At 33.7% G+C, this 13,192-nt stretch overlaps 1 protein-coding gene across 1 annotated transcript; it reads left to right on the forward strand.

The window, feature by feature from the left end:
* Window positions 1–10,498: 10,498 nt before the first annotated feature.
* Window positions 10,499–12,995, forward strand: LOC121733456 (THO complex subunit 4). Its single transcript, XM_042123720.1, has 4 exons — window positions 10,499–10,845; window positions 11,574–11,787; window positions 12,004–12,189; window positions 12,672–12,995. The coding sequence occupies exons 1-4, from the start codon at window positions 10,639–10,641 to the stop codon at window positions 12,830–12,832; spliced, it is 768 nt and encodes a 255-aa protein (XP_041979654.1). The 5' UTR covers window positions 10,499–10,638; the 3' UTR covers window positions 12,833–12,995.
* Window positions 12,996–13,192: the final 197 nt, after the last annotated feature.

Consider the following 13,192-nt stretch of genomic DNA (forward strand, 5'->3'; position numbering starts at 1 on the left):
AAGTGGTATTAATTTGTGATTCAGTGGTGAATATGGCAGCGTTGGACGGTGATAAAGATGATAATGATGTAATCAGTTTGTTTAATGCTAAAATTGTTTCTTGTATCGAATCCATGTTAATACCGGGAGCTGGATATGCAGATCCATTATCTCCTAATGGAGGATTATAATCTTTTATTAAGCTATTATGTGTTTGTCTGTCATACCCATTTTGTTGTTTCTGTGGCAATTTTGGTTGTTTGAAAACAGTTTTTTTATATGACCGTTGCATTAAATTCAAATTCTGTTTATTATTATTGTTGTTGAAAAATGATTTTTGTGTATTTACAGGTGATGATGATGAAGAAGTAGATGATATTAACACGTCAGAATATAATTTTGAAATGGGAGGATGTAACTTAGAAGCTTCTGAGTAGGATAGACAATTGTGAGCCATTGACTCCTTAATTGATTTTTGGCGTTGGAATTCTGGGCATTTTTTATCAGTTGCAATGTGCGAACCGTGGCAAATACAACAGTAAATAGACTCCTCTTCAACTGAGCAACTATCACCAGCATGCCCTTGGCCACACCTAAAGCATCTAGGTGTTGACCGACATTGGTTTTTGACATGTCCGTATCTACAGCAATTGAAGCACTGTATTGTAGGGAATATATATAAGTCTACAGGAAGTGCATTATAGCACATGAAGACTCTCTTTGGTAGCGTCTGTCCGTCAAATGTTATTACCACAGATTCGGTGTTATTAAATTGAGCGGTTCCATTCACTATTGTTTTTTTCTTTAACCTCCTAATTTTTAGTATTTCACCACATCCAATTGGTAAAGTAATATTATTTATAACATCATCATCGGACCAATCAGCAGGTATGCCTCTAACTAATCCTATTCTACTTACCTGAAATGATGGAATAAAAGATTTAAATTGTTCTGAATTGAATTGAGGGTTACTTATAAAACTATTGGCTTCATTATATGAAGAAAAGGCTACAGATAATCGGTTTCTGGCTATTTTCTTAATACTACCATCTACAATATTTTTAATGTTATTTGTTTTCAAGTAATGGCCAAACACTATGGGGTGAAAATTTATGTTTTCATTAGGCGACTTTGGTACCTTTTGTATATGGACAATATAAGGAGAAGAGTCTGTATCTTTATACAGCATCCTACCGACCCGTGAATCTAAGCCCTGGGTTTTTTCAATTGTACTCATATTTGTCTGCGTTTCAGGAATAACGTCTTGTTTAGGTACATTGTGGATTTCGGTGTCGCTAAGACACATGCAATTGATATTCGGATTAGCCTTTTTTGGGTCCCTTTTAATTTTTTTCTGGCACTTTTTGCACCGCTTTCTAGGAATCGCTGGACGTTTTCTAGTATTTACTGAGCATGAGGTGTCAGTATCCATGCTCGAATCATTAGATACAGTAATATAAAGACCAACGGGGGGACCAGGTCCCCCCGGGTCGGGCTCCTCCATAATATTCTTATTAACTACGTTATAAAATAAAAACTTACCAAATAAAATGAATATAAAGTACAAGAAAGAAAAAATAAAACTAAAACTACACTATTTAATTAACTAATTAAAGATAAAAAGAATTTTAAAATTTTCCGAAAAAATACCGCGTCCGCCTTTTGCAAGTTCCCGCGCTTTTTTTTCCACCGAAATTTTAGCAATGCCAAAATGGCATTGACAATGACAGTCATAGACATTTTTTTTTCTTATTATGGCACTTCGGCTATATAGCCATGGCCAGTGTCAAGTATTGTAAATGGCGGGAAAACAGTATAGTTGCATACAATTTTCAGCATCGTTTCTTTATATCGCAGGTCAAAAGTCTAGTCAAAGTAAAAAGTCAATGCAGTCAAGGAGTCAAGTTGGTCGATTCAGTAAAGTGGTAGACGCTTTACTGAAACTTTCGATGGAGTTTTGGAGGGAACATAAAATAGCTTGTTTCTGGATATTGCATCACTTTCCTACACTTGTGCACGATAACGAATATCTAATGGTTAATATTCTACCAATATTACACATTAAATACACCATAATTAACACAATTTTAGGAAAATAATACAAAAACACAACTTCACTCTTTTCCATTCCCGACAAAACTCCCATAGACTATGCATAAAGCCGGCGCCAGACATGGGCTTCAAAGTTTGAGCAAACTTTGCCCAAATAGGAAAATGCCAGCCATAAACTTATAATATACTGTCGTATAGACCACCTGACAACCTGAAAATGCGTGACCATTTTTGATCTGTCAATGTGTGCGTGTGCTAGTGATGTATATTTTACTTTCGATAGTATAGTATTTTGCTATCGATAGTTTAATTCGAGTTATTTTACCTGAGTTTCTATAAGAAATAAATAATATGCAACTTTGACAGATTTTGTATTTCAAATTAGGTATCATAAATTTTAATTGGCAAAAAAGGTGACGATTGAAAAGTAGATACCAATTTTCGTATGATTGATTTTTCAATCGTCATTCGTCGGATATGTTATGACTTATGACATGAGGTTCTTATAGGGGTAAATAATATACACATAACACATTATAAAGTAACTTATTTATTACTCAGGTAAAATCTATCTAGCCCTTACATTGCTGCATTGAAAGTAAACGTTGAAAGTAAACAACACACATAGTATATTATATTTTATTCTTAAATTAAATACATATCATAAAATATCATAATACTTTTGGGAGTGCCTCTGCTGCCGGCGCCGGCTTCCAAAAATATCAGTAATGGGAACTACGGTAAGTATACTGCCGGCAGCCGAGATATAAAACAACGACTACCGGCGCTGGCACTCAAAATGGTAGCCGGTGATAATACGTAAAGCGCTAGGTTCCAGTGCCGATACACAAATTTGAAAAAGAAATTATAATTATAATCTCAATTTATATATTCGACTTTTAAAGGTGAAGGTTTGGTACCTATTTGTTCGGCTGTGGATATTTTAGTTTTTTGTGATGCATTTTCTTACCTTAGCTTTACCTTAGCTATCTTTTTTCAACTACCAAAAAGTAAGATTTTGCACCACAGCTACAGTTATAAACTCCGTGGTATACTTCCGAAGGTACTGAACAGAACTTCAGATTCCTTATACATGTTAGAGAGTTTCAGCGTTGTTTAAAGAAGCAAAGATATTGTCTTTAAATGCTACTATACAGATCACATTTATCAGCATCTTCATCATCACCACCTAATGGTGGTGATGATGAAGATGCTGATGCTAACCCATCCAAGATTCAAGCCCCATACGAGCACCGGTGATCGCGACAACAATAGAATACAATAGCATTTCCGAGAATCCCCGATCGAAGGATTCAAATAATTATGCATCCTTACAATTATTATGACCTTATTATTGGTACTTTTCATAGTCATTTAGCTCAAGACTGATGTTTTTGATCATTATTCTGTTTGACAAGCGATGTTTGCCGAATAGGCGCCGGAAGCCTATTCGGCAAACATCGCGTGACTTCGGCAAACTTCGGAGTTCGGAAAACGGCGCTGGCAGCCATTTTGGCAACCAGCGCCGGTAGCGGAGGCACTCCCTCATACTTTTTATTACAATCATTTTTAACCGACTTTAAGGAGGAGGTTAGACGTTCAGCTGTGGATATAATATTTTTTATGTATGTTCAACGATTACTCCGCCGTTTGTGAACCGATTTGAAGGTAAAGATAATAGTAATGTTATACTTAAATTAACTAAAAAGTATTAAATAATTCTTATTCTGTATTCAGTATTTCTGTTCTCAATCTTCATAATTTTGAAGTCGGTACCAGTCCTATTAAGTATAATATAAGTTGCACTTATACCTATTCTGTTAGAGAATTACTGTCTATTATATTATTGAAAGCTGCATTCAATGAGTATTAGATTCAAGTGACTGATTTGGGAAACCTTGATTTTATACTAGGTATGTCAAAAGATAATTATTACTTAAAAATAATTGTTAAAATAAGATAATATGTCCTTTTTAAGGTGATAAATATAAAGGTAAATGATTTTATTTTAGTTTTATGTTATTGTAAAATATTGATAAGCATATCGATAAATTTGATTCAAGCACTAGCGTATATGTAAAAAAATTTAATGAAAAATTTTTCTTCAAAATTTGTGTAATATAAGAACAATAGTAACTTTAGTTACGCAAAATATGAAAGTAAAATGGAGGATTCACAATATTTTATTTGAAATAGAGAGCTAAAGACAGAATAGAGCAAAAATAAACACATCGTAGCAATTAGGACATGAAGATTAATTACGGGTGAAATGTATATTTTTCAGGATTATTCCTATGATTTACACTGCAATCACTCACAGCACAAGTTATTATTGTTATATATTATATTTGTTGAAAATAACATACGATTTAAATAATAAATTGCAAATACCGAAAGGGCATAAAAACGATTGACGACTTTTGACAACCTGTCAAATAAAAGTTGTTACAATTTTCATTAGACTGCCTCTCTCTTTTCATCTTGTTATAATTCCATAAAGAATTTTCTTCTCTCTCGCACTCTTTGTTGGTCTATGCATTATAAGTTTATGATGCCAGCAATAACTTTGTACATATAGGCAAATGTCAGTGCCACACTTGGCGAATTTGCGTATTTGATCACATGTCTGGCGCCCGCATAATATTAAACAGTTCGACAAGGCTTTAATCGAATGTATCAATGTCAGTCAATGCACGCTGCTGGTAAAGGAGAACTGTCAAAAATGACGTTGTATGATAGAAGCGTTAGTTCCTTTTCTCGCCACGTCTCTCGCCACGTTCTTATACAGCCTTGTCGAACTTCTAGTAGAGAATGACAGTATATTTTTTTTGTATTCAGTCCGTCCGCTTTTTTTAGCAACAGCAACACTCTCTTGACATCAGTCCCTTTTTTGGAGCAATGGACTTGTTTCCAGCTCCCAATAAATTAAAAAAAAACTGTTCCTTTTCATAAAGAGCCTGTCAAGAAAGTGGAGAAATTAAAGAGTGGCAACATCCTAGTGTCATCCCTTTCAAATCAATCTAAGAAAAAAGGGATGACACTTTGATGTTGCCACTTTTTAATTTCTTCACTTTCTTGACAGACTATAAATAGCCGAAGTGCCATATTATATTATGAAGAAAAAAAAGTTCAAACTCAAAGACCAAAGTATAGCCCGTCAAAAAAGTCACGACATTAATAGAGTCGCCACTTGTTTCCAGTGCGGCCTCTTATGGCCACACTGTATCCAGTCACTATAAAAGATTTTGATACTTTATATTAAATACAGCTTAAAAACACGTTGTAAATATTATGATTTATATATATTATGTAGTTAAGAAAATTTGAAATAATTATGATGTAGTTATAGTATTGTGTGTTTAATTTACGAAATTACAAGAAACAATCTAATAATTAATGTAAGGTACCTATTATAATCATAGTCTATCTCTGTCAAGAAAGTGAAGAAATTAAAAAGTGGTAACATCGTAGTGTCATCCCTTTCAAATCAATCTAAGAAATAATCGGTCAAGTGCGAGTCGGACTTGCGCACGAAGGGTTCCGTACCGTTATAGAGCAAAAATCAGCCAAAATTGTGCTTTTGTATGGAAGCCCCCCCTTAAATTTTTATTTTATTTAAATATTATTAATAATTATTAAATAACACATATAATTATGGCCTTTGTGAAAATTTCAAGTGCCTACTTGTTGTCATCATTGTTACCGAGCAAAAAATGTTTGAAAAATTATATTTGTTGTATCGGAGCCCCCCTTAAATATTTAATTTATTTTGTTGTTATAGCGGCAACAGAAATACATAGTCTGTGAAAATTTCAACTCTCTAGCTATTACCGTTCTTGAGTTACAGCCTGGAGACAGACGGACAGAAATCGAAGTCTCAGTAATAGGGTTCCGTTTTTACCCTTTGGGTACGGAACCCTAAAAAGAAATGACACTACGATGTTGCCACTTTTTAATTTCTTCACTTTCTTGACGGACTATATAAAAAATGCAATAACTCGATTAAACGGTTGAACTGATGTGGCTAATTTTAGTCTTTAAATATTCCTGGAAGTCCAGGGAAGGTTTATAAGTGACACAAAGTTCACCGGGACATCTAGTCACTAGTGCTACATATTATTATGAATTTACAACACCTGTTATTTATGTACCCTATTCCTGAGAGCTGCAGAGCTACTTTGATGACCAGTGAGAGCTGAGAGAAGCTCACTCCTTTTTTATTATGGAACTACTTATTTAAGAAAATACAAAAAATAAATAAGTGAAAAACAGGGTTTTGTTATTTTAATAAAATATGATCATCCAAATAATATTCTACAATGCAGCCGGAAACAGAATCATCGCCACTTTCTAGGTCCGTGTAGTTACAGCAGTGGTGTCACAGTGAAGAGGCACTTTCATCTTCAATAATCAGCTCTTCAATATTGAATTTAGGATATCCTAATAAAGGGTTAATTCCCACTCCTTGTATTTATTTTCAGTGTTTCAAAATGATAGCATAAATTCTCCCAGTCATTTCGGTTATTTCGTTAAACGCTTTTTCTGCTACCTGTAAACATAAAACATAAATATTATATTATGCTACACCAAAGTGTAAAAGGAGTTAAGCACATACACTGTGACACGAGAATTTTATATACCTACGTCTAAGATACATAATTATGCAAAGCACCTAAGTCAAAGTATCAATCATTGTTAGGCGCGTTATATAATAGATTTCTTTGACAGTTCATTGTTTACATAAACATAAGGTTTAAGTTTACTTAGAATTGCACAATGATATTCTATGTTACTAACGTAACTAGATTGGAAGTTTACGGTAGCAACGCGTTGCCACTTCGAAGATGCCTGCAGGCATATCTCACATACATAATGACATAACGAATATATGACTTGACATTGTCTTTTGAACAAAAAAGTGGTTACGCATTTCTGAGATTCTTTTGTAAGACATTGCTACTCTAGTATTTTAGAAACTCATTGGAATTGCATTATACAATAAAATGAACAAATAAAATTGATAAAACAAACGCTTAATTACCTACTACTATGGCGATTGTGCGATCAGAATCGGAAATGTGGACGCGAGAATTTCAGTGATATTTTCGCGTAATACTATTTTTCTTTAATGAAAATCTTTAAGCACGATGACACGTCTTTCACTTTAATTATATTAATCACAGTAACATGTAGTTTTCACATTGTAAAACTAAATTGAAGCAAATTGAAAATCTTTGTTTTGTAAATTTTATGTCGTAGAGTATTGATACAACAAAGGGACAAATGTCAAAAAAATGTTGCTATTGCTTAAAAAAAAAGTTCAGCCTCCTAGACATTCTTGACGCACTATAGGTACGGCCATGGCCAATATGTACTATCAAAGAGAATGTCATATACTACGTAACAAGAGGTCGGACTTAGAAGAAAAAAAAAAAACATTTATTATTTTTTTAAATTGAAACTAAAGTTAAAAATTTTAAGTACAAAACCTTCCACTCTAAACATACCAAAATTTAAAAAAAAAAAAGAAATGAGCTCAAATAAATGTTTTATTTCAATAAAAATTATTGTACATAGCTAAATAAATACAAAACAATAAAACAGATTTAATCCACAAGGTTTAGGCAACAAATCCGTCCGCTGCTTACGCTCCGATTCCGATCCAGTGGACGCGCATCTTTATACATACGCACATAAGTATTATTACTTTGTTTTGTTACACCCTGTACATACGACAGCTGAAATATATCGCGTGGGCTCAGGCCAGCTGTATGCCACCTCACTTGATCAGAGGATTTTCCCTTAGTGGCCGCACCTCTCATAATCCCATACCTTCCTTCTCCTCCTCCTTAAATCTTCTTAACAACCATTGCCTGCAGACTAAAATGTTGCAAACTAGTACAGGGACCTAAAAATCTGAAATTAATGAAAAGTTTTTCATTTACTACATTTCCATACATAAATTATTATAGTTCATAACCTTAATGTGCAATTAATTACTACAATAAATCAATAGACACATTTCAACATTTTCGAAATTAACTGCATACATACTGATACATTATAATATTTTCCATGAAATAATAATCTATCTTTTTTATATTATTATAGTTTAAGTTGTAAATTATTATACAAATATGCAAATAATCACTATGACATCACAGACGTAAAAAAAGTACGGACGTAACCTTCTCTAATCACGAGTGAAGCCTAGTTATGGCCGCCCGTGTAGGACGTGTGCGTGATATGAGGGTTGCCATATAAATCATAAATTTCCCTACTTTTAAATTTTGTAAACTCAGACAAGTTAAATGTATTTTTTATACTTAAACATATTTTTATGTTTTTTTCGCTTCAGAAATGTAAGCGGTTGTTAAAGATGTCATAATGAAAATATTATTTTTATGACACTATAGATAGAAAAAAAACAGATATTACGTACAGCGAAGTATATTATTTACATAACATTATTAGTAATAATGATTATGTACAAACGTTTATAATAATAAAATTATTACTAGCTATTTGACCGAGCTTTGCTCGGTATTCGATAAAACACGAATAAAATGACATTTTCTAAAAATAATTCCTAGCTAGACAGATTTATCGCCCCCGAAACCTATATAACAAACCTGTATACGAAAAGATATAAGATACTTAAGTCCCGTAACCCGTTTCATCAAACAATCAAGTAATGTTAAATAAATAATGGCTTGTTAAATCAGTTAACGGCCTGTTAGAGCTATCGAGAGTTCTACCATGCGCTAACGTCAAATCAAATCACCTAACATGGTGTTAAATTTATTCCTGGTCTAGAGGTCCATTCAATATTTTCATTCCTACTAGGTCTCAATGACGCTCGGGTGACTACACCAATAGCACCTTCCCTCCCCTACTACTGAAGGAAATCTAAGACAACAATTTTATCTATGGACGCTTCACACCACGTTAGTCTGACCCCGTGCTAAGTACCTGAAGGACTTGTGTTACGGGTACCAGACAACGGAAATATATTTAATACTGTTATACTATACATATATTTAAGATTTTTATTATATGATACACATATTTAATACACACCCATGACCCAGGAACTTTGAAAACTTTGTTCCGTCGGCAGGATTCGAACCCGCGACCCCCGGCTTGAGCCACCGACAGCCCACCCACTGAGCCACAGAGGTCGTCAAACAACAGTTATATCCACTTTTGTAAATTAAGAAATTAATAGGGGTGTAGACTATTTTTAGAAAATATATTTATTTTACAGATGTACCATCAAGGAAGTTCATTCCTATGCAACTGACAGACCAACGTTATTTGGTCGAATACTTATGTCAATTCAATGTTAATTGTGATCTGTCAGCTGGGTTTGACGTAACGCAACCAAACTACTTATGTCCCCGATTTGCATAGGAATCAACTTCTCTGATAGTACATAAGTATTTTGTTACACCTAAAAATATGTATAAAAAATAAATACACTCTTATTTCAATAAAAAAAATCACTTATTAAATAAAAAAAATATTATAAAGTTATTATGTAAAATATGTCCATTTTCGGTAATTCTATAATACAAACTCTCAAAAAAACAATAATTTGTATTAGATTTCGTTTACTGTCTACACCCCTATTATTGTATTCCTGCCTAATTACTGGTCAATAGTATGCTAAATACTTACATGACACTAATAAAAGACAATAAAATTAATTATTTGATTATTTAAAAATAATTTAAAATTTTCCCCGGTTTGGGGAAAATTTCCCCACTTTGTTATAGACATTACTGACCTGTTGAAGTTGAATTAATATTTACATTATTTTATCAAAATACTTTAAAAATATGTTATCTTACCTATGAAATATTATTCCTTGATGTTTTTTGTGTAAGGTTGTATTGTTCTTGCACCATTTTACTACACAAGATGGCATATTTATTTTTATTTATGAATGACAAAGATGTGTCACCGCGATGCAGTCTAATTGCGTAATGGCGGTACGATCGGCTTATTACAGTGCTAGTGTTTGTGCAAGATGTGTACATATGATCGCCTGGGCTTATTAAGGGTGCTTCACTCATTTCTTAATGGCGATCCGTCCGTATTTTTTTTACGTCCGTGTATGACATACTTTGTATTAGAACACGGTATGACATAGTTATGTTTTGCTTCAATTTATCAATTTACGGTTATATTTACATTTTACAATGGCTTACCTTTTGTTTTTCAATAATTAATCCACTAATTTACAATTTTTGAAAGAGTTGCTACAAAATAATTTTCACTAACTGAAAATCGAACTTTGAGTTTTAAACTTCTTCTTCGTCTTTTTTATCAACCAATCACAGTCGATCTTGCTTAAAAATTGCACAGATTATCCAACTTAATTTAGTTGCTACGTTTAAATTTGGAACCCAATTTTTTTTTCTTTGAAAGTTTCACCCACTGTGTACTACGTATTAATTCCATGGGTACGGCCATTTTATTGCTCCTTCGGCTTGTTTTCTGCACGTCATACAAGTTTTCAATTTTATTCATTTTCCAGTCAAAGAAGTTTAGTGAAAGTAATTCAAAGTATTTAACGAAAAATCAGTTACAAAATCTTCTAAAATGGTAGATAGAATTGATATGGCATTAGACGACATCATACAAGCAAACAAAAAAGGAAGAGGCGGCGGTGGTGGCGGTGGCGCTGGAAGAAAGTTTGGTGCCAAAAAACCTGGCCGTGGTGGAACTGGCTTCCGTAATGGCCGTACCGGTGGGGTTCTGCGCGGAAGAAATCGTGGAGGCGTATCTAAACCTACTAATTACACAAGGGTAAATCAAAAATATGTCGATAAAAAATTAAATATGGCGGACGAACGTGGGGAAACGTGACGCGTCTTTGGTGACACATAAATGGCTATTGTTTTCGATCTTAGCAATTCCTTTACCAGGGAATTGCTTCCAGTAATAAAGTAAATTTGGTGGAATCGGGGTTCAAAGACAGCTTACACTAAAATTAAATCCACGTCTTCCGTGTAAAATCTATTTATATCTACCATGTATCTGTTACATACTCGATACTTCACTATTATTGTTTGCTAACACCTACTTATGAAAATGGTGGTCATAAAAACATAAGTTTGGGTGAGCTTTGCGACTGAAACTTGGATCTGTTGCTGGCAAGTGGCAGATCGCTGCTTTACTGTCCTTATGGAAGATCTCGAATCTCGCAAAGGAAACAACGTCGATACAGCAGAGTATATAAGAGTATGTTCCCAGTCACTCCTTTCACCAAGTATTGGGAAATGTCTGGAGCAGTTCAATCAGTATTTGTGATGCATTGAACAGTATTGTGTTAAAACAGTGATGTGCCAGTGATTAAGACTATCTGTGGTTGTAAATTAATTGTAATTATGTAGCCTGCAATTCTGTTGTAATTTATGTTATAAAATAGTAATGTGAATGTACTAATTTGTAAAGCTATTGTTGGCTGAGTATTCAGGGTATACTCGAGGCCGCAATGGGCATTGGTATGATCTATGAAGGGCAACCTATTTCAGGGTGATGTAAACAGCACATGGAAACATGACATGTACAATGAATTTAGCGACAGGAATATTCAGAGGAGCACCCCGCTCACTACAGGGCCGACCAAGCTCCTCGTATCAAATTTGGATTTTGGAGTTTCAGACTCTGATATACAAGAACTTTTCTCAGAGTTTGGCATGTTAAAAAGTGCTGCAGTACATTATGATAGATCTGGAAGATCGCTGGGTAAGGCAATAAACAGTTTATTTATAATTACATCATCTTGTTTATACAAAAATTACAAATTGGCTTCCTTAGGAAATAACAAATTATTATTATTAATATACAAGGTTATACCTAGTCTTTCATGCTTAGTTTATTATTCTTCTTACGAACTGTTAATTTAGCCACTTGTTAACCTATTATGTAGCAGCAAGTACATGATCAAATATTATTTTACAGGGACTGCAGATGTTGTATTTGACAGGAAGTCAGATGCATTAAAAGCTATGAAACAATATAATGGTGTACCACTAGATGGACGTGCTATGAACATACAGTTGGCGACATCAGAAATAAGCACATTCAGATCTGTTGACAGACCCCGACCAGTAGGTGGAAACATTGGCAGAAGAAATTCTAACAGAGGTAAATGAGTACTTAAAATAAAGATCATGTGGCTTGAATACTAAGGGCCTATTTCACCACTTTCTTATAAAGTGCCTAATAGGCTATTTACAACTTTTTTGACAGATTCTCTATACTTGATCTGTCAAGTTAATTGGTGGATAGCCTTATCAGGACGTGGTGAAACAGGCCATAAATGTATTTCAATATTGATCACTCTGGTACTTTTTTGATGATCTCTGAGTCTTCTGACAATCATTTATGGCCATTTTAACACACTTTTATTAGCTTGGGCTGTATGTTTGTAATGGAATATTTGAGCATGATTTTAACCTATCTCCAGTAGTCTAATTAATTCGAAATTTTATATTTTTTAAAGAAAAAAGCCAATAACATTGCAAAAATTTGTTAAACTTAAAATAAAAGTTTGTTTTTTTAGTTTTTTTTTTAAACTACCATATTTATTACATATTATAATGCACATATTATTATAATTATTCCAGGAAATGCACCAGTAAGAAATCAAAACAGTGGACGAGTTGGAGGAGGTGGACGAAGAGGTGGCCGAGGAGGGGGTGGCGGTGGTAGAGGTGGTCGACGACCCGTCCCCACAGCTGAGCAGTTGGATGCTGAACTTGATGCTTATGTTAAAGAAATTAAGTGAAGCACAATACATTGTGTTATAAGACTAAGGTGGTTTAGTTAAGATTTTAACCAAAACTATTTTCAAATAGACAAGTGAAATAAATTTCATATTCCTCAAAATATCAAGTTGACATGAAGATGAGCTGTAATAGATATAATTTTCGTAACAAAAATTGATTTTATTTACCTACCTTTTTCTATTGTTAAAATTTAGGGTGAATTCAAATGAGCGTAATTTTGTGAGTTGTAAGTCGCAGAATTTCGGTCGCGTAAATTATTTTTCATAGTAATCATGAGTTACAAAATTACGCTCGTGATATGTAGCTTAGTGGTAGATACTCATAACTCAAGTGACTACAAATAATATGTTAAAGTAGGT

This window comes from Aricia agestis, chromosome 13, assembly GCF_905147365.1.
Source record: "Aricia agestis chromosome 13, ilAriAges1.1, whole genome shotgun sequence".
Taxonomy (NCBI): domain Eukaryota; kingdom Metazoa; phylum Arthropoda; class Insecta; order Lepidoptera; family Lycaenidae; genus Aricia; species Aricia agestis.

What these genes read in the sequence shown, in the direction of transcription:
- LOC121733456 (XM_042123720.1), top strand. Translation starts at nt 10,639, where the DNA reads ATGGTAGATAGAATTGATATGGCATTAGACGACATCATACAAGCAAAC. An exon ending in AACCTACTAATTACACAAGG is followed by an intron (nt 10,846 to 11,573) that starts GTAAATCAAAAA and finishes AACCTATTTCAG; the next exon opens with GGTGATGTAAACAGCACATG. An exon ending in TAGATCTGGAAGATCGCTGG is followed by an intron (nt 11,788 to 12,003) that starts GTAAGGCAATAA and finishes ATTATTTTACAG; the next exon opens with GGACTGCAGATGTTGTATTT.